Source organism: Phaethon aethereus (genome assembly GCF_964289735.1).
Source record: "Phaethon aethereus genome assembly, chromosome: 2".
Classification (NCBI taxonomy): Eukaryota; Metazoa; Chordata; class Aves; order Phaethontiformes; family Phaethontidae; genus Phaethon; species Phaethon aethereus.
This window is the reverse complement of record NC_138582.1, coordinates 2,496,350-2,517,668: the sequence shown is the minus strand read 5'-3', so window position 1 is coordinate 2,517,668 and position 21,319 is coordinate 2,496,350. Positions and strand designations below refer to the sequence as shown.

Below are 21,319 nucleotides of genomic sequence, written 5' to 3'. Positions count from 1 at the left end.
ATCCATCTCGCACCTTTGCTGTGGCAGATTCACAAAAGGATCAGATGTTTTGCAAAGAGGTCTCTGGTGTTGGACACAAGAGCTGCTGTCAGTCGGGGAAGCACTGCTTGGAAGTAGTAGTCTGGAGCTGCTGAGCATTGTTAGACCACTCACTCCCTTGCAGTGGCAATTTTATTTAAGAGATGCGAAGAGATCCCTTGGCAAGTACTGGGGAATCTCTTAGTGAAATGCAAATATTTCTGTGCCTTGTAGGCACAAGGCTAAAAGCTTCTCCACTAGATGAATATATTGCTGGAGTTTACTGTCGGTTCCCCTTCTTGGGTATCACTTCACTCTTTTCCTTCTCTTGCTGTCAGCCACCACCTCTTGACAGCCTTGGAAACGCTTTGATTAAGCGCTATGGCAGAGAGGTCAGGCAGTCAGAAGAGACAAGGACCAGTGTTTGGTGATGTGTGAAAAGCCTGATGGTCAGAGGGGAAGAGGGTCTGCCAGGGACCTGGTGGGAACAGGAACCCTCATTGCACCAAGTCCCCATTGCTAACTGGAGTGCAAGACTGTCGGCTCCTTTCTTCGGTTAAGCTGTTGGTTGGAAGACACCCTGGGAAAAATGGTCTCAAAATTAAGATGATGCATTGGAGAAAAAGTTCTGGGCAAGGACTGGGATCTGGGAGCCCTCCTCGTTCCCCCTGCCCTCCCCTTGAATTTAAGGAGATGCCCAGTTATTGCAGCCCTCCAAAGTTTCATCCTTATTCCCTCCCTTTCCAGCTGATTATTTGTTTTATTATTACAGCCGCTTAGAGAGTTTCTGACAGAGCAACTTGCTATCAGGAAGAAATCAGAATTGATTAAATTAACACATCGCAAGTTTAGTTTAGAAATAAACAAAATGCAAGCCTCAGAGAAAACCAGAATACCCTGCTTTCAATTTTCAACTTGAATTTTTTTTTTCTTTTCCTAAATGTTCTGCATTTTGGGGTAAAAAAATAGCATTTTTTGCAAGTCAGAATTGATACAAAAACATATGAGGCTGATCAACCGCATTGAAATAGGCCAGGAAGGCTTTGTTTCCTGGGAGACTCTGAAAGACAGCATCGGTTTCCTTCCGATGTAGAATGAATCCATATTGCTGAGAGTACAGGCACGTAACTGAATTACTGCAGGACTAGCTGGGTTAAGGGCTTTGAGAAAGTCCTCGCTCCATTGTGGTTGCCTGCTCTTATCCTGTGGTAAAGGCAAGGTAGTTTACAGCTGAAACAGGATTATTTCATTGTGCGTTTTCTCCAGGGTACCGTGATGTCAAAGCACGCCAACTTTCCATGGGGTTGCTGACACAGTGTAAATTTGCATCCTCTCTTGCCCTGAAGTATCTAGTTCATGTGCCCATGCTCCAAATTGCTGAATTCCCCACAAAATGGATATTTCAGCTCCAATGCTGCTGTACCTGTTCATGACTGTCGCAGAGTTGCAGACTGGTTGAGGTGGGAAGGGACCTTTGGAGGCCATCTGGTCCAACCACCCCACTCAAGCAGGGTCACCTAGATTTGGCTGCCCAGGACCATGCCGAGACTGCTTTTGAATGTCTCCAAGGCTGGAGACTCCACAACCTCTCTGCTCAGCCTGTGTCAGTGCTCTGCCACCCTCACAGTGAAAAAGTTTTTCCTTCCTGACTTTATGGTCAAACCTGAAAATCCCTGTTCAACTACCCAGACACCCTGTGATGATCAGCTGTGAGGGTGGGAGAGGGGTGAGATTTCCCCTACCTCTCTTTGCTTGTTTTTTTACATCAGGTTTGTCACTATGGGGATATCAGTGTGCAGCGAGATCTGCATGTGAATGTACGGCGCAGTTACAGGACACTTGGAGCATATATGTACTGTTTACATGAGAGATGGGATTCACCTCCCCAGTGATGTCTCCATCTGGGTTAGATACACTTCTTACTTGGATGGTGAAGACCTTGTCGAGGCGGTCAGTGGAGTTCAGGATATGATTCATCTGACTGAATGTAGATGCCTCATCCTGGACTCCTTTGGATCTCCTGGATTAGAACTCTGATGAGTAAATGTCATCAAGAGTGACTGGCTCTGTGGTAGGCACCAATATGGTAGACACCAGCACTTAATCAGAACCCCCTCGGGCTCTATAGGCACCAGGCAGTTTAGGAGCCTAAATTCCACAAGTGGTCAGTGGAGAAAGGAGAAGTCCTTCTCAGGTTACATGGTGTGAGGGAGAAGGAACAAGCTGTTTTCCAGAAGAGGCACCACTCACTTCATGTTCAGCTCATTCCTTAAGAGCATCCACTTAAAGAACGCTGTGAATTCCCGCCTTGCTGCTGTGTTGCAAAATTCCCCCACGGCAGCAAGCCCAACGGGAGGATCCAGGAGAAGAAATGTACTGCACTCCTGGACCTGAGCTGCCAGCAGGCATAGTGGTTAGCAAAAGCGCAAGGGACAATTTCCACTGTTTCTACTCTTTTGCCTGAGTGAGTAGGACAAGAGCATCATCTTGCCCGCAAACTAATGCAACTGCTTCTAGAACCTTGTCTGAAACAGAGCACTGTCATGAATTTTGAATGCAAATGCCATTCTACAGGCAGACCCCCAGGCAGATGAGCCTTTGTACAAGTTCAGGAGAAACAGGATGCAAAACTCACTTGCTGTAAAGTCTGAGACTTTTTTGCTATGGGGTATCACCTCCCGAGATGAACTCTGCAGGCAAAGAGAAAAAGCAAACCTGCGCCTGTCGGTGATACTAGCCACTGGGTAACTTTCTTTTCTCTCTTCATTTTCCAGCTGCTGGCTGTCATTAGAGGGAGGTCTTCTCTATGCCTTCGTGGGACCGGCGGCTGCTGTCGTTTTGGTATTTAAGCTTGGCTGAAAGTGTTTTTTCTCCCTCTTTTATAGCACTTTCCTTGTTCTTTCAACCCTTGTTCTTTCAATGCCAATCTTTATTTCCACTGTTTTGAATAGCTTTCTCCTTCAGGAGTAAAGAGCAAAATGCTAGAAGCCAGAAATTTGGGATGGGGTTGATTTTGAAACATAATATGCCTCAGCTCTCAGCCTTCCACCTCTGCCCAATCTGGAGTCCCCTAGATGTCTGGTTAATGCTTTACCTTGGTTTTGCCCTACCTGGATGGAAGTGCAGGGTGATGGTGGAAAACTCTGACATTAACTCCTTCGGAAACTGCTGCCACTGGTAGCTCTCAGCCCAGGCTGGGCCTCCACGGCCAGCATTTATTCCTGGTCTGTCCCACATGGCCAGTGCATGTGAGCAGCTTCCTTGTTTGCACGTGCAGTGGAGGTTTTCATATCAGTGCCAAGGGGGTCCTTTGTGACCCTAAAAATATCATGTTTGCTTCTAGTTCAAAGAGATGGCATAGCTAAAGTGAACACTCCTAAACTCTGTCCCAGCAGCTCGTGCACGGTGGCAGTCTGTTCTCCTGTCCCCACATCCTTGGCTCCAACACAGCACCAAAACCAGCCTTGGCCAGTTATTACTTCAGTTGAAGGTGTTACTCAAGAGATGACATACCTTTCATGAAGCTTCCAGGCTGTTGAAGCCTCAGTGGCCGTGAGAAATCTTGACTGTCAGGGTTGAAAGAGCTGCTGGTCCTCTAGGAAATGCCTCCTGCAGCAATTTCAGATGAGTTTAATGCCACATTTGAGCCCCTATATGTAAGTGACAGTCTGCAGTTGCTTTCCAGCCCAGCGTTTTATCCAGTGGAGGAGCTGTATGTCCTCTAAGGCTCAAGTGCCCTGGAGGGTCCTATGAGGAATGGGGTTGTTGACACTCACAATTTCTTTTTCGGATCAGGCTTTTGCTTTGTGCAGTGCCTGGGGGGGTTAACTGCCCTGCAGCAGGAGCAGGCTTACAGGAGAATAACTACACAAAAGCTCTTGCTGCCTCTATTCTCACTGCTGTCCCTGCACATCAAACCACCTTGATGCCATCGTTTCATCACAACGACAAAGAGACAAGCCAGGAGTTGCCCCTCCTCTATAATAAAGCAAAGCTTGTATCAGTTAGCGTCTTTATTGTAGGGCTGCAACACATAGTTGAGGCTTCAGATAGCAAAGAGTGGGGATAAGCAGATGTTCATGCCAGACAGTCATTAGATCTCTGTAGGCACGTGATGGTTGGATTTCCCTCAGTAATGTAGCTGATGGGAGTCAGGGTCTTTATAGCCAGGATAACTGACAAAGTATTAAGTGGCTTAGTGCTTTCAGATGAACTAGCTCTTTGCCCCAACAACATAACAGCTGATAGCTCTGTCTCAGTGGCTTGAATGCTCGCTAGACAGCAGTGATTAGGAGGGAGTAAGCTTTGGTAATGCCCAGAAAAGGGGGAGTCAATCTGCTGCCTCAAGCCATCTTGCTTTGTTGTGCCAACAACAAGGGAAGTAATCCTTCAGCTTTCCTTAGCTTTTTTAAAGTGTAGGAAAAGCACATGAGCCTGCTTCCATTTGCCATCTCAGTTTTCACTCACCATCGAAGCTGGAAGTGGAGACGTCTTTACAGATAGGACAACACCTGAAAATGGTGGTTCATACAGCTGATCTTAGGAATCATCTCTGGGGGTGTCTGTCTCTATTCAGCACCTAGAAAGAAAGCCTACACACCTAGTTTAGACTACCTGATTCATTGCTGGCTAAAATGAAAAATGAATGCTGCCCAAGGTGCTACATATCCTGAGGAACTTGGAGAAAGAGAAGGAGAGGAAGAATCACAGAATCACGGAATCATTAAGGTTGGAAAAGACCTTCAAGATCAACAAGTCCAACCACCAACCCAACACCACCGTGCCCACTAAACCATATCCTGAAGTACCATGTCTACACGTTTTTTGAACACTTCCAGTGATGGTGACTCCACCACCTGCCTGGGCAGCCTGTTCCAATGTTTGACCAAGGAGAAACATTGGAAGCCTTTTTATAAATGGAAACCTGGGAAGTTATAAGTTCAGTAAGTTGCCCAAATTCACACTGTGACTTTGTAGCAGAGCAAGCAGTTGAACACACAGTTCTCAAGTGTGCACTGTCCACAGGACTGGACAGCTGTTTGTTCTCTGTGTACTTTGTCCTGATTTCAGGTTGACCATGCCAGCAATGGAGGACAAACGAGGACAGTCAGGCTCTTGCAGGGCTGCACAGGGGATACTCAGCTGTGCTACTCTCAGGACAGGTTTGCTCCTGTCAGTACAATACAGCTGCTGTTGTGCAGTGAGGCATAGATCAAGGTGGCACTTGACTCTATGCCTGAGCTCTTTCTCACCCAAAACTCTGATGAGTATGATATATAGACAGCCAAGTAACTTTGCACAGAGCTGACTTGGCCCCAGCTGGGCTTGTTACCTCTGCCTTCACCCTGGACAGGCTAGACTTGTGCTCACTCCTCCCAAGGCATTCAAGCATCTTTGTACTGCAGTTCTCCTATCAACATGATTTTTCTGTTGCCTATATATAGTAACCTTGTTCCTCCACACCCTCTCTTATTATTCTTCACATTGGAAAAAGGCCTTTGGCTTGGAGAATATCTGTACTCAAAATAATATTCTTAATATGGTTGGCCTGGAGCTTGCAGTCAATCCACTAACACTGAATGACTGCAAAGATTTGACCTTTAGCCTTAAAAACCCTGGCAGCCTGAAACGCAGAGCTGTTGCAAGCAGTTTTACCTACCTAACTCAAGTGAAGCAGCCTAGTCGTAAATGTGTGCAGGTTGAAGGCAACGGTGTTTCTGCAGGGAGAGGCTCATGGCATGGTGAAGTCAGGACGGAGAGTCATCAGTCATCAGGTACTGGGTATCTCAAGGGCTGAATCTCAGACTTGTGTCTTTGATTCCGGATAGCATCCCAGAGATAAGGAAGTAAATCTACACTGCGTTTTATTAAGAGTCGCTGCATCTAGAAGCGTGTCCGTGTTATATCCCTGACTTTATAAAGAAACAGAGCTAGGATCAGAGCAGGATGTTGATCATGATGATCAATGTACTGGATAAAATCGCTTTTATTTATTAAAACAATTGCAGACCTGCAATTGCAGAGCTGCACTCTGTCATCTCCCCTGCTATATATGAATGAGGATACACAGTGTTATGCCCAGCCACAGGAACGATCCAGCCTGCCACACTTCAGCCCCATTTTTCCTACTGCCTTACTGCATCTTAAAGAAAAGTATCTCTTGCCCTCGCCAGCCTCCAGCACGGTGAAGAAAGGTCAGTGAAATGAAAGTGTGCTCGCTCTCCAAGCACCTAACTAGGGTTAGATTTCCTGCTAATCCTTGGCTGAGTTACTGCATCTGACTTGCCAGTGTTGCTTCTCTAAAACGATACCATGGTGTGCTCTAGAAATGGACTCACAGCTGTGGAAACTAGTCCACTGACCCAGCAAATGATGCAAAAGAAAAGAACTGCTATTTGTGAGATCTTCCATTTAGTCCCAGCTGTGGACTCTGCATCAGTGAGCTGGGTTGTGTCCTGCTGAAACCAGCAATCCAAACTCTTCTAGAAAGATTGCTCATTCTTGAGAATGATTTAGGTAATTAGATGGAAGCTTGGTATGAGCAGACACCTCCCTTTCTTTGGGGGATGTCTTGTACTAGGTGTCTCTTAGGGCCACCTCTCAAGGATCTATTTAACGCAGTAAGGCTCTCAGCCAGCACGTAATGTTGCGCATCTCCAAATTTGGCCTTAAACATTTCCTTGCAAGCCCCATATGCAAAAGAGCATCTAGCACATTTTTCTACTCCCAGATGTTTCACTGACAACAAAACCAGAAGAGTGTCACTTTTTTCCACCATCAGTGCTGTGCCTCCACGAAGAGGGTGGTTCTTGTGTGTCGCCTAATGTGTTCACATTCTGGGGGTGCTGAGGTTTGGATGGGCTTTGTAAAACAGATGCAGCTGGCAGCAGCGAATGCAGTCAGAAAGGCACAGTGAGGAGTTTAGGATCACTTTGTGAGATTTCAGCTCTGTACAGCCTGTATTTCACTGTGAATATTTATACCTGATTGATAGAGACATCCATACTCTCACCCTAACAAAGCAGACTGAAGGACTGCATGCCCACTGATTTTTTTAGAAATTACTGGATGTCTGATCTACATGCTGTGCCATCTGCAGTATCTCCCAAGACATTCCACCATAGTAGATGAAGTTTCTGCTTGCTCCAGTGCCCTCCACCTCTTATTTTGAGAGCAGTGGTGCTGGTTCACTAAGCAAGAACTATGACAAGCTGTCTGCACCACCCCACCCTACTCCATCCTTTTAATGTTGCTGCTTTGGTAGCACAGACTCCAGAAGGCACTTTTGAAAGTAGCTACTGTCAACCCACTGCTCTCCCCTGTATTGGCCACTTTCTATTTGTATTACCCTGAAAAATCATTCTTGTGCCTGGAGTTTGCCTTGATAGACCTCAAGCATGCATCGGGCTTCAAACAGCCCTGCAGCAATCTGAGCACTTTACAGTCTTGTCCTGGTTATGGAGACCTCTCCCATCTGCTGCCAGCTGCATTCTGCTCTCCTGAACTCACTGATGCATGGCAAGGGGAGGTGGGACACGGTGGAGAGGGGATAGAAGGGGTGGTGGCCTGCAGGAGTGTGACTCTCTGGCTTTGGGAGAAATGGGAAGGACTTAGCTGGCCAAATGTTGGGTTTTTTTGTTCTGTGCTACCAGGTTTGATCTGACCCACTTGAGAACAAAATTGTGTGTTGTTTCTCTTTCAACAGGTGAACATGGTTATTGGCATTCTGGTTTTTAACAAACTTGTATCCAAAGATGGAATAACAGATAAGAAACTGAAGGAACGGGCAGGGTATGCCTTATCAATACATCTAAGTTAAGAATGAAAAAAAAAAAACATACCCAAGGTTGTGATCAATAACCAGGCAAGGAATACAAAGAGAGGTTGGAGATGCAAACAAAAAGCAGAAACAGATTTCAACAATATGAAAGGAAAAAAACCCAAACAACCAAAAAAACAACAAACCAGTTGGTTTAATCTCTGCCTTGTCATTGAATGCAGCAGAGACAAAAGATCCAAGCAGCAGCACTATGGAGGAAGGTTAGAAGTTCATCTCTTTGTTAAGATGGCTTCAGCCCAGCCTGATGTATCCTCCCAAAGATTAGGGAGAGCAAAGTGAGCAAAGTGACTCTTCTCACTAACTCGTACAGACAGCAGCTGGATCAGAGAGAGACTCATCATTGCTGAATGTGGCATGGGCTGTGTAACAGAAGTTTTGTCTAGCGGCTGGCAGGTGGCTGAGGGACAGCAACGGTGTGTGATACTTTTAAGGAAAGGGTCTTTGGAGGTCTAGCAGTGAACAGATTAGTAGATGGATGAATATGTAAAGAGGAGGACTGGTAAATAAAGATACGTCTTCTGCAAGAAACATTTCTGATGTCACCTGAGGTTCTTCATCTTCTCCACACCCACTACACAACCTCCATGCCTGAAGCCTGGGGCTTGTGTTACCTCGTTTTCTTTGTAGTGTAAATTGAAGAGCTGACTCCACAGTTCTTATCACCCTAGTCTCGCTAAGGGTTGGCTGGAGTGGCAACTGCAGAGATCTCTGTTGGGTTACTTCCAAACTCTGTTGGCAATGGCTATTTTGTCATTGGCTCCAGCAGGATGAGTCACCCCCTCCCCCGCTTCATCTTCGTTTCTACAAACAAGTCTGTAGCCTGCTCAGACTTTGTCCGTGAGCTGTGCCATGCTCCAAGCAAAGGACAGAAATGGCACACGGACAATCTGAGCCAAATCAAATGCACAGGTCTGCCTGGCTGCTGATGTTACTACATTATTTTCCACTGCCTTACTTGGCTTGCTGTTGCAGTCAGAGAAACTGCCTCCTTACCTGCTGCTAGGAAAGACAGGGTTGTATGCTCCCACCGGTCCGTTGATGGCATTTGGTTTATTACTGTGGATAACGATCGTATTCTTGAAGGAAGAAGTTGTTTACAAAGAGAAGAGGAGAGCAAGAGGTCTTCTGTTGCCTCTGCACTGTGGCTACAGGCAGAGCCTAAAACCTTAGGAAGCTGGTGGAGAAGACACAGGACACACACTGTCTATGAAAGCAGAGGGAGCGTGAGTACCTGCCGCCACCTTTGCTGCTCTCTCAGGCTCCACAGAGAGGCTAAGCTGCTCTATCCACTGCCGTGCTGCAAAAGCTTTGGGCCCTAAAATTGGGTCCCAGAGGGCAGAAGCAGAAAGTACAGACATGGTTCAATACTCCTGTCGTCGCACTATTGAGTAGTTCTGGTGGAAGTGGTTTTTAATTGAGTGATGGCAGCAAAACTGAGGGCTGAAGCAAGCTCTTACCCAGCCAGGGAGAAACACAGGAACGTGTGAAGGTTCATGTTTTGTCAGCAGTGTTGACATGCCTAAGCAGCACAGTGCCTTGGTGCAGCAAAGAGGGGAATCTCGATGCCTGAGCAGACTCGTGGTCATGATGGTAAGAGGTGACTTAAGCACGTTTGGATAACCAGAGGTATCGGTTGCTGCTGGGTTGGACAGGTATGCAAAAAAGTGACCTCGGTGTATTGCTTAAAGCAGCTGCTAACAAGCGAGTGCTTTATTCTGGGTGATGCCATCTTTACAAAGAAAGAACTCAAGAAAATACCTGAACCACAGGCAGAGTCTGTAGCAAGATAATTGCTTTTGAAAGTCAGCGCTGAAATAAATGGTTTATTGGATTAGCGAGTTACTGTCTATCAGCCTCACCCTCTCTAAACTGCATACAGAATGACTTTATTTAATACATAGCAGCTGGTTATTGATCACATTCATAGCTGTACTTTGAAAACAAAACCTACAAAGCAAAGAAAAAATGTCATTTTTCTGATGTTCTTTGTTTTTTCTTTCTTTTCTCTTTTTCCCCCCCTCTTTCATGTCCGTGTGTGTGTGTGCAGCACTTTTAAGCCTTCTCTGTGTTCAGTGATTTTGTTCTCCTTTCGAAGTGCACCCGCTGAGAGTGCGGAAGCACTTTTGAGAGCTCTGGTGCCCCTTCCCTGTAGCTAGCCGCTTCTGGCCTGGGCTTGGGAACCGTGTTGGAGGGTAGATCTGAAGATAATCAGAATGAGTAACAGCCTTGGAGATGTTTGGATCTGAGGAGATGGTATAAAGAAACGTTGAGTTTCCTTTAGCAGAGGCAAGAAGTATGGTTCAGTGTTGCAAAACCAAAAACAAAAACAAAGGGGAAAAAAACAAAAAGAGACCCAAAAAAAGACCTGTTGAACACTAAGAGGAGCCCAGCACACATACCACAGATCGGTTGGCACAAATAAATCAGTGCTAACAGTTCCCGTGAAATAATACCCGAGACACGATAGGTCTTGCCCTATACTTAGTAGAGGAAATTTCTATGATTATTGTTGTCACATCTGTCAGAACATGCTGACTTTCTAATGGCAATGACTTCATAGATATATCGCAAAACCAGGCGGTAGAGCGTCGGGTGTTATTGCCTGGAGAGCTGGAGAAACCCGCATAACAGCCCAAATCCTCTCTGGGCACGGGAAAAAACCATGCAAGTGTCACCCAGCAGATGCTTTCTTGGAGTGGTTAGCAACCCCCCGCAGCTGAGCGGTCTCCATTTGCGGTCAGCTGCACCAGCAGCATTTGAGCTCTATTGATGGGAGTGCTACTAAAAACCGAATGTTTTAATGTCAGACGCAGGAGTTTTTAAAATGAACTTTAAATTTATTCCGCGAGCATTTATTCCAGAAGCATTTGTGTGCTCACACAGCCAGGGAAGAAGAATGAGACTATAGGGTATATTCACATAGCCTAATTTTAGCCTGCTGAGTTTTAATCTCCCTAGGCTTCCTCTGTAGCTACTGGAGAGAGACGAGAGCCTTGTTTAGTTTTTCCAATGTGCCCCTTAGAGGACCTTTACTTCTTTTATCTCTCCGTTGATTATAGAGAGGTCTTGGGAAAGTTTGCCCCAATACCTTGTGTGAAATATTCTCTGTGCGACTGTCCTGGCGGGGTGTAACAGAGCTGGCTTGTCAGTTCATAGAGAAGCAACTGGAAAGATAACAACTACATTAAAATAGGAACAGATTCGGATTGCCCTTCATCTGGGAATGTTTCATGTTGGAAGCAGTGCTCCTGCTCTTTGGGTTGTGCATGATGTAAAGCACTGTTCAATAGGCAGCAAAAGTCCAGGCTTCAGTGAACACACCAGACGAGTTCGTGAGCTGTTTGTGGATATTTAGGGAGCAGAAAAAGCTAAATTAAATGAATGCATTATTCACTGTGATTATTTCATTAGCTACCCTTTCATACATACAGGAACCAATATAAACCTGCTATGGAAATTCAATATATTAACAGTCTCATGCCCCCAATAAGAACAAATTAGAATATAAATGTATCCACATCTGTGCCTACTGTTTACAACTCTCTGCATAAATACACCCAGCAGCAGTTACAGTTGTGTCTTACAGTGGTCTTTTGGCCAGTTCTTTGTGATTCAGTGTCATTCATGTTTTTTCTGATATATTTTTCCATCAAATTCTTCAAATCAATCTACTTTCGTTTTGCTGCCTATCTCTGCCTCTCTCTGTCTCTCTGCTTATCTGTTCTTTGCGGCTTATAGATCTGGGGATAAGCTGTCTTTTTTTAAAGGGTCATGCACTTAATGCCTCTCAAGACCCACTTTAGCCTTCTTAAATTCAGCCATTGTCCTCACTGGATTTACACCATCCTTCCTGGAAGATATGTATCTATGGACACAGGAGCTAATTTTCTCTGTGTCTGAAGGCTGAAAGTTTCGGTGGAATACCTTAGCTGTTATTCTGGAAGGGAGTAATGGCTTATGTTGGTTTAGCTAATTAAAAGATCAATCAATAGCCGCTTGAATGTGGGCCACTAGGACCACTGATAATGCTGTGTTGGTGTTCATGGGGATGTCCTTTTTGCAGTGAGACTGGCCAGAAAGCTGTAAAAGTTAAGAAACAATCTGTCAGGCTTCCCAGTCTCTCTGCCAGGGAGGGCAGGGCTGTAGAAGCCCTGACGTTCGTTTGGTACCTGCAAACATCACCCCTCACTAGCTGCACTGCCATCGCCCAAGAATGACAGACCTCCTGTCCTTTGGTAGTGATGGTCACGCCTTTTCTGATGCCAGGCAATGCGTGTAGGTCTGTAGGATGTTTTGCTGTTTTCCAAGCCAGATATGATGTGGATGTCTATCTGTGCAAATCAGAGAGTGCACACAAACTGGTAAATGCCATGAAGAAACAGGGCCAATGCCAAACTAATGTGGCTTTCGGGCTCCTAAGTAAGAGCTGGCTTGTCAGCTGCGTGGGTTTACACACATCATCTTCTAAAAATCATGAGGCCGTGCCCTTTAGCAGATCCCTGCAGCCCCTTGTATCCGCAGCCCACAATGGCCTGGTTCTGTGGTTGATCCTATCCAGAAAAAGTGGGGGCAAGTGAGTAAGTCTCAGTGTTCATCCCGAAGATGTTTTCAGCTCCAAAACAAGATCTGAGAGAAGAAATGTCTCAAAAGTAGTCAGCCAGTCCACCTCCCTTCAGGGCAGGTTGATGGTCTTACAAAACACCCAAGCTCATGCTTAACTTCCAGGACATAAACAGTCCCATTTGCATGTCCTTTATCACAGATTAAGCAACCAAAGAGTGGCCCATCTCCCGGTATTGTCAGCTGCCATGTGGGTATCCCCACCAGGGCGAGGATTAGCACACAAGGGCCAGTGGAGAAAATACATGACTTATCCCTTGCATTGCTTTAGGAAAGAAGACAAGCAGACACAGTCCCCACAGCCCTACTTCTTGCCTTCTACTGTACAACCCTGCCACCTTTTTTGTTTTGGAGCCAAAAGGCCAGGAGGGAAAAGAACAATTTCTCAAAACCAAACCAAAAGAAGGAGGTGGAGACTGGGAGAGCAGTACTGGTTTCTCTTCCATGGGTGCCAGAGAGAGACACCCTGAATCCGGCAAAACATTCACCAACACAGTTCCACCCTCTCCAGCGGCACCAACACGTCTCTGAATTGTACATTTTTCCCATTTCCCGCATCTGGAGTGGTACAGATGAGAGAGTTATTTCCTGCCTGTCTTTCATTTCTCTTTTCAAACTGGGTATGGTTGGTTGGTTCCCTTTCTTCTTTCTTCCTTTCTTTTGTTCTTTCTTTCTTTCGGCTTCTCTTTCCCTTCCCTTTCCTTTCTACGTTTGTGTTCATAAGCAAAGTGTTTTGTTTTGTTTCAGTCTTTTGGTTTTAATTGCAGTCAGATGGCAGTGCCCCTTTACGGCATGACGCTCAAATGTTCCAAGTGTGGAGTAGTTTCTTCTGCTGAAGTTTCGGCCACAGCCACCAGTAACGCCATGTTAGTTCCTCTAATTTCAACTTCTTTTCTTTCTTTCCACTTTCTTTTTTTTTTTTTTTTTTTTTATTTCCCTCTTTCATTTCCCTGCACTCACCAGCCCTTGTTTGTTTTCTCTCCCCATGTCCCTGCCCACCTCCCCACATCCCCAACTCTTCCTGACCTCATTCTGTGGGCCATAAGTAGTGTAGGGCTCCTGCAACATCCCTGGAGGAAAAGCTGATGGGCTGGATCCTGAAAAGCACTTTATGACATGCCTAGATTTAGGCATGTGAGCAGCCCATGGAAGACAAAGGGACTCTTGATTTGTTTGAAGCTGGGTATATGTTTAATGTCCCCACTTAATTTAGTTCTTGGAGTTACAGACTTAAAGATGTGGTTCTCATTAATTTTGATGGTAGATGGGGACCAAACACTTAATCATGTGCTTGAGTTTTTTACTCCAGAGGCTTCAGAGTGTTGAGTATCATTTAAGTGAGTTGCTGAATCACCTCTAAGTGTTTGTTTTTTCTCTTATAAAAGGCTAGAGTTCAGTTTAATACCTTGTAGGGCTGCAGTTGTGATTTGGTAAGTGTTGACTGCCTCTTTTGGACCCCTAAAAACATTTGGAACTAGTTCTTAAAATCTTAAAGCTCTGAGATACAGAAGTCAAATGCTGTTAAATCTCTTCATAGATGCCACTGGAGTTAGTTAAAAAAAAATTAAAAAAAAATTAAAATGCCAGAGCTTTGTTCTGCTGTAGAAATTGTTCCTATTTATATAGTTGGCTTTCTTCCCAAAGCTTAAGGTAGGAGGGAGAGCAATGAGGGAAGGTTTGTCTTCTTCCTTCTCCTTTTGAAATTCTATTATCTAATCTACATCATTTCCAAGCGATGCTGTATTTTGGTTTTGAGATCTAAACTAATATATGTAAAATGTGTGAAAGAAACAGTCTCAGATCTAGACATTTTCAATTTGAAAACTCTTAGCTTTAATTAATCCAAACAAAAATAGGTAGCTGAGTGCCAAATCTCAAAATGTAGACATATGAAAGAAAATAAAAACACAAGGTTTTCTCCTTTTTTTCTGAAAACTGAGCCATTTATATAAAATCCAAAAGAATTTAGGGGAAAATGTACATTTCTGAAAAACAACCGATTGTCGTTAGAAAAATAGAACATGCAATCACCTTTATTAAGAGCTAGCAGTTTCTATGAGATGGAAAAACTGAACAAAATCTCATTTATTTTTCACTGTTGAAGTCATTTACTTACCTTTTGCAACAGTGCCCAGCTGAGGTGGTGAGATGGCGTTTGTCCAAACACACGTACCACGAGTCTGGAATTAGCAGGTCACTGCATTTCTGCGACTGCAAAGGAATGCTAAACCAGCAGAAGCTTTACTATTAATAAATTAGACTGTCAAATAGGAGAGGCTTTCGGTTCATCGTAAATTTCTTTAAAAAGTAAAACAGTCTCAAATCCTTCTCCTAAATTGTCTGACATTGGTCTATCATAAATCACATATTCCAATTCATCTTCAAATCAGAAAAAAAAGAGATATGAAATCCAGATCTCCTACTCATACCGCTTTTCTAATTCAAGTTTTTTGATAGATATTGGAGGGCTCTTCTAAGACGGTATGTCTTTTGTTTCCCAGCAGATAGAATACCTTAGATGGTTAATTCCAGTAGTGGTTTTGTTTCTCCTGAAGTGTCCTATACTCTTATTCTTGCAAAGGGGCAACTGAGTAATACATAAATTAGTTCACTCGGCCCTCATCTACCCTTGTCATTCACTTCATTCTGCAGCTAAGCTATTTCTGTTTTTCTTCCTTCCAATCTGTCGTGAATGAGGTTGTCAATAAGGCAAAGCCCTGACTTCATGCCACTGCCACCATCCTGCTGGCCTTCACCCCAGACCTCGGGCCAGCTTTGCCATTCAGTTTTGAAGTCTTGTAATGCAAATCAGATGCCATGAGGATTCCTGGCTCCTCTCTAACCTGGAATTAGCCATAGTTTTTTTGTAGAGAGCACATCAAGGGTGTTCCTGCCAGGGTTCCCTATGCTTTTTCCAGCTCACCTCCCATAGGTTTCAGAGGCTCGTTCCTGATATAGCATGAAATGATAGAGACCTTTTTGCCCATTTTTCTTAGCTTGTGGAAGTCATAGAAGTTTTGAGCAGCTCGTCATGGTAGTGTCTTGTCCAAAAGAGAAGAAGTATGGATATATTTTCCCACTGGAAGACCTCTGTTCCCACACTTCCTTTTATTGCTGCCTGTAGGGTAGCTTCAGCCTGTGAAATACTGCTTTATAATTCATTTGTCTTTGCTACCTGTAATTTTTTTTTATCTGAGACAGGGAAAAAATCTCTCAAGGGCATGCTGTGTCTTTGTACTTGCTGTAAACAAGGACATCCACTGCAGATAACAGGGATTGCTCTTGGGTGGGTGGATGAATGGGTGAATGGATGGGTGGATGGATGGAGGGATGGATGGAGGGATGGATAAATGGAAAGAAGGAAAAAAGGAAGGAATTCCTACAAATATGGACTCTCATGTTCTGACCATAGGGAAGAGAGCGGTGCAAGGCTAAGTCCCAGGCACAATTTATTCTTCGTGCAGGCAACCCACCCAAGAATCAATGTCTGCGAGTCCTCATGACCCTTCTCATGCATCATCCATCTTAAGTCATCAGAGGCTCATGTTTCAAATCTCCTATCTAAGGGATTTGCTCTTTTTCTTGGCTCAAAGTCATTTCAGGAAGTCTTAGATGTCAAATTTTCTGCCCTTATTGTATTTCCAGGACTAATGAGAATCAATATTTCCATGCATGACTGCTTTTTTTTGAATGAGACTGTTCCTCAGGAGAGTGTTGTTCTTAGAATTCAAGGAATTGGAAATTGTATCCTTAACCTGGGGATAATACTTGGGCCCTGCAGGACCTTGCTTGTACTGTCAAAGAACAAATTCCCCTATTAAGGGTGAACAATTAAGCAGTCTGTCCATAGCTACTTCATTACCTGCCTGTCTAATTTAGATACATTTGATTTCCTGTACGCCTAGTTATATGGTTCAGATTGCAGCACTGAGAGAAGAATCATCTTTTGGAGAAAATAGAAATAATATATTGTGTTTCTGTGTTGCCTGTGCATGGGAAGAGCAGGCACAGTGCTCTCTCTTTTCTAGCTACAGATTTCTTATCTTGGTTATATGGGCATTGAGTTAAATGGAGTTTCCTGAAACTGTGCCTAAAATTGGGGCAACACTCTTGCTTTTAGAAGGAATACAAGTTAGAGAAGGAATAAAGCAGAAGAGAATGAATAAAGTAAATCCTTGTACAGTAGTTTTCCAGGAGCAGAACTGCTGTGATGCACGTCCATCAGAATAGTGGAGCTATGTCCTTTGTGCAGCATGTAAGGAGCCATCCATTGTCTTGTGTGTTGAGTCTATCTACCATCTCCTTTTTCAGAGCTCCTCTCCAGGAGCTCCTTTCTGAATTGTAAAGTTAATTGTCCTTCTGTTTTTTTCTTTAACTTATCATACTCACTGCCTTGTCAGTGTTGAGTAATGAGAAGAATTGATCACTTACCTCCTTATAATGGTCCTTCACATCTTTGTTGGCATGTACTCTGTGTCCCTCTGCACTCGCCTCTTGTCAGGGTGCAGGCCACTTAATCTTTCTTCATGTCGATCTTTGATTCCAAAAGCTTTTTTTTTTCTCTTTCCATTGCTATCCCCTAAGTGCCATCAGTTTATCCTGCTTCTTTTGCAAAGATGAAGACTCTCAAGGCTGCCAGCTAGCTAAAGAACAAAACCACAGCTAGCTTTTGACATTTTGACTAAAGGCCATCATCTGCTCACTGCCAGAGCTGGGCTTGCTATGTGCTTTCATAAGGCTAAGTCTTTGCCACGCTACATAAACCTGTGGACAAAGTTACCGTGTGGCCATGTTGTCAGACGTCATTGTAATCATATCTGGTTGCACTGTGCTGTGGCATTGCCATATCCCAAAGTGACGCCCTTCCTCTGCAATCCAGCAGTAGCGTGGTGTGGTGGGGAGGAACAATGTGACACTACCACTGTACTGCTGAGTAACACAGTCACGGCATGGTCATCACAGGATAAACCACCATGATGTTTCCACAATGCAGTATCATGATCTTCCCTTGATATTGCTGTCACTCATCATGACTGCTGTCACGTATGGGACAAATAAGAGGATCTGGCAGCTAATCCCTTTGTCTTGAGCAATAAAAATCCCGGCTTCATTGGTCATAGACAATCCATAATGAAGAGTCACTAAGTAATCACAATGTCATTGTATAACACATCATCATTTCATTTCACATCATGTGGCACCATAACATGACGTTTCTTAGGTCCTGTAAGTTATTCTGGAACCTTTTAAGGATGTATAGTACCTCCTAAAAAAGGGACAGGTGGAAAGGTGGCAGAAGTCTGGAGCACAAGTCTTACGAGGAGCAGCTGAGGGAACTGGGGGTGTTCAGTCTGGAGAAGAGGAGGCTGAGGGGAGCCCTCATCGCTCTCTACAACTACCTGAAAGGGGGTTGTGGTGAGGTGGGTGTTGGTCTCTTCTCCCAAGTAACTAGCGACAGGACAAGAGGAAATGGCCTCGAGTTGCACCAGGGGAGGTTTAGATTGGATATTAGGAAAAATTTCTTACTGAGGGAGTGGTCAAGCATTGGAACAGGCTGCCCAGGCAGGTGGTGGAGTCACCATCTCTGGAAGTATTCAAAAGTGCTCAAAACATGTGTAGACGTGGCACTTCAGGGCATGGATTAGTGGGCATGGTGGTGTTGGGTTGATGGTTGGACTTGATGATCTTAAAGGTCTTTTCCAACCTTAATGATACGGTGATTCTGTGAAATGTGAGTTCTGCTATGAATTTAGCTCACAGCAAGAAGAATTAAGGGTAATGACACAGGAAACCCACTTATCTTTCCTTGAGTTTCCTTCTGAAATTTCAATCTTTATATAATTTTTTTTTAAATTAAACTTTTTTTGAAGTTGATATTTCAAAAGCTAAGCAGAGCTCTGAAAGTGAAATTAAGTTTCATTCCTATGACCTGTTGCCATCTGCTACCTGAGAATAAAGATTATGCTTTGTCAAGCAACATTTCCATAATGTTTGTAAGGGATGAAGATTGTTGAAAAGGCATCTGCAAGGTGAACCACAATGAGAACAGAAAGGCCGTACTCTTAGCTGCTGTAATTCAGCACAATTCTGTTGGGAAAATCCTCATTTATTCCAGCTGAATACATGGCGTAACACTGTTTTCATCATCTGAATTGGAAGGACAGAGGATGTTTTCGTCATCTGGTTGGAAGGGCAGAGATTTAAGTGGTGATTTAAGGTTGCTGATGTTGGGAGCAATAGTGAAGTCCATCAGGATGTCTTGACTCAGAAGAAAGTTGAATAGCTTTCCCATATGGAGACACACAGAAGCAAGGGGCTGGGAAGGACTCACTGAGTCCAGGGTGAAGGCAGCAAGAGCTCTGAAGGGAGCCCACTGTAGTTATGGATCATTGCATCTGTGCTCTGGATATCAAATAGACTCAAGCAGTGCCTTGTTAAAGCAGGGTGCCTGCATATTTTTTTAAAGCAGGTTTTGAAGCCAGTGGATTGAAATCTAACCATTTGCTAAAGAGAAACATACTTCACCTCCTCAGAAGCATCCATTATAACCCCAAATCCACATCTGAATCTTGGATCGAGGTCCAAATCGTTGTCATTCTGACGTTGCAGTTCTTCTCAAGAATGAAAACCCCATCCGAATTTAGATGGCTGGTTGGGTCAGATCCATTCTCAGATGTGGTTGCCAGGTTTCTGGTTTGCATGGTGGTGGTGGTAACGTACACAAATATGTGTATCAAGATTTTGCTGGGAGACCAGATAATTCCAGGAAGCAGAGTTGTTTGGTACAGACCTTTTCTAGCAGCCTCTCTTGACTTTGCTGGTTTCAGGCAATCGCAGAGGTAGGTTGCTGTTAGAAGGACTTCATTTACCAAGCCGTGCATCAGGCATGTTGTGTTTGCTGATACTTGCGTTAAAGATACACCTGGAGTGGCATGTTATGGAGCAAGCCTTATCTTTCCATTTGGCTTTTCTGCCTCTCAGATTTTTTTGCTGCACTTACTGTTTAACCAGTTTCATTAATGCACCACTGCAAATGACAGTGAAGAGAGATTTCATTATAATGAGGCAGATTTCAGAGGGCTGAGGGAGAAGCGGAATAAAAACTTCTGTTTAGGGGTTGTTTGGTTGAGGGCTGGCTGGCTGCTGATTTTTTTTTTTTAAATAATACTTTGGAATTACAGTTCATATTGGACATTAAAGAACAATCAGTTTGTCATCCTATATCATACAAGATATCAGATCATGTCATGGCCCTTACCTTACAAGGAAGTCTCATAATGGTTTTTTTAATTGGAAAAAAAGTATTCCATTTACCTGCTCCCTTAGGTAAATTACATTGTTTAATAATACCGCTAAGGAACATACCTGAGTCTGGACAGGTTGTAGAAATATTTGCAATCCGAGTATCATTATGACTATAAAAATAACCTGTCACTTCAGCATGTGGTCATTCCAGCAGAACTGTAACAAACCCTGAAAAACTCTTAACTGAAGCCAGGGCGTTATATCCTGATGTCCATACCTGTGTCCAAGCTCCAGCTTTGTTCAGGTAAAACTCTCACTGACGTCTGTGAGAGCAGTACCTGGATAACCAGCAAGTAAACATTATTAAAATCTTGATCATATATCACAAAATGGTAAGCAAGTCCCATGTAAGTACTGTAAAATGTGTGTCACTATATCTGTCCTGTAAGTTACTGTGTTGCCTGTATTTGTTAGCATAAAGATTGAAGTTTTCTATGCAGAAAATATCTTGAAACTCAATTTGCTATTCAGACTGTGAATAGATCTACTGTTGTTTGTTAGATAAAAGCCCACAGAGAAATTCTCCCAGTACTCTTGGTGCATGAGTGCTGCCAAATATATAGGATGACTGACAGCTTAAAATCTCCATAGCAAGCTGTTAAAGTTGCTTGGGACCTTTTTGGTCAGAGAGCTGAATGACTAAATAATCCATGGAAACAGACCTGCTTTCCCATTTCTAGAGCCATCATTCATAGATGAAGTGGAGGTTCATGTGGCAGTACTTGCATTGCAGAAAACTGTTTTCTCTGGTTTTCTGTCTTGTGAATTAAGAAGTGGCTTGTATCAAATTCAGAAGTGGCTTGTATCTTAAGATATTTTGACCCAGCATGTCCACCCAAGAATAAAGTTATTACAATAATTGTTAAGTATAGAAACAAGTGTAATTTTTTTTCAGAGCATTCAACTGGGCATATCACACAAGAAAGCAGAAAAAGTTCTCTTTACAGAAAATTTGAGTCAGTTATCAGTTCTCCTGATGCTCATTGAGGTAGTGCGGTAGGGACCACCAGCTGTAGAGTAAAAAGGAGCAACAGCAAAAGATCAGTCTCCACATCAGCTCTATGCTTGTCCGTCTTAGTCACTTGAAACCGTGACATATGTCCCCACCTGTTGGTGTCTTCCATGTGCTGTGGAAGTCCAAGTGTCTGTAACTCAAGTACCAACAGCCATCGTGACAAACCAGTCTCTGCTGCAACTGTTCCCCTTCCCTTTGGCAACTTACAATGATTGTATTTTGTCTCCCCTCCTTGGGAAATGCCATCGTTGTAGTGACATAGAGTGGGAAGAGCGTGAAGGGGGGAGTGAGGTATCTGCATCCTTTCTCCCCACCTCAAGTTTTATGCATGATGGCACCATTGAAAAGTAGTCTCTCCCATAGAAATGTGTGTCACCTGTATTGGTAGTGCGAGTGTGCAAAGCATCTTCCTGCTTCCTTGTGAAAGGGGCTCAGAAGATGTCTAGCACAAGTATACATTTGCTGAAGATGCCATGGGATCAGGAGGCTGAATTAAGCATCCCACATGGAAGTGGGTGAGG

The 21,319-nt window shown here is 43.9% G+C and overlaps 1 protein-coding gene across 1 annotated transcript in view; it reads left to right on the top strand.

Annotated features, from left to right (window-relative positions):
• The window catches only part of ADGRB1 (adhesion G protein-coupled receptor B1), a gene marked incomplete at its 3' end in the record, with an annotated part of 218,255 nt that overhangs the window by 170,112 nt on the left and 26,824 nt on the right, over positions 1-21,319 (top strand). The window contains exons 22-23 of the mRNA XM_082015056.1: positions 2,793-2,859; positions 7,724-7,809. Coding sequence (XP_081871182.1) covers positions 2,793-2,859; positions 7,724-7,809 — 153 coding nt within the window. The remainder of the gene's footprint in view (positions 1-2,792; positions 2,860-7,723; positions 7,810-21,319) is intronic.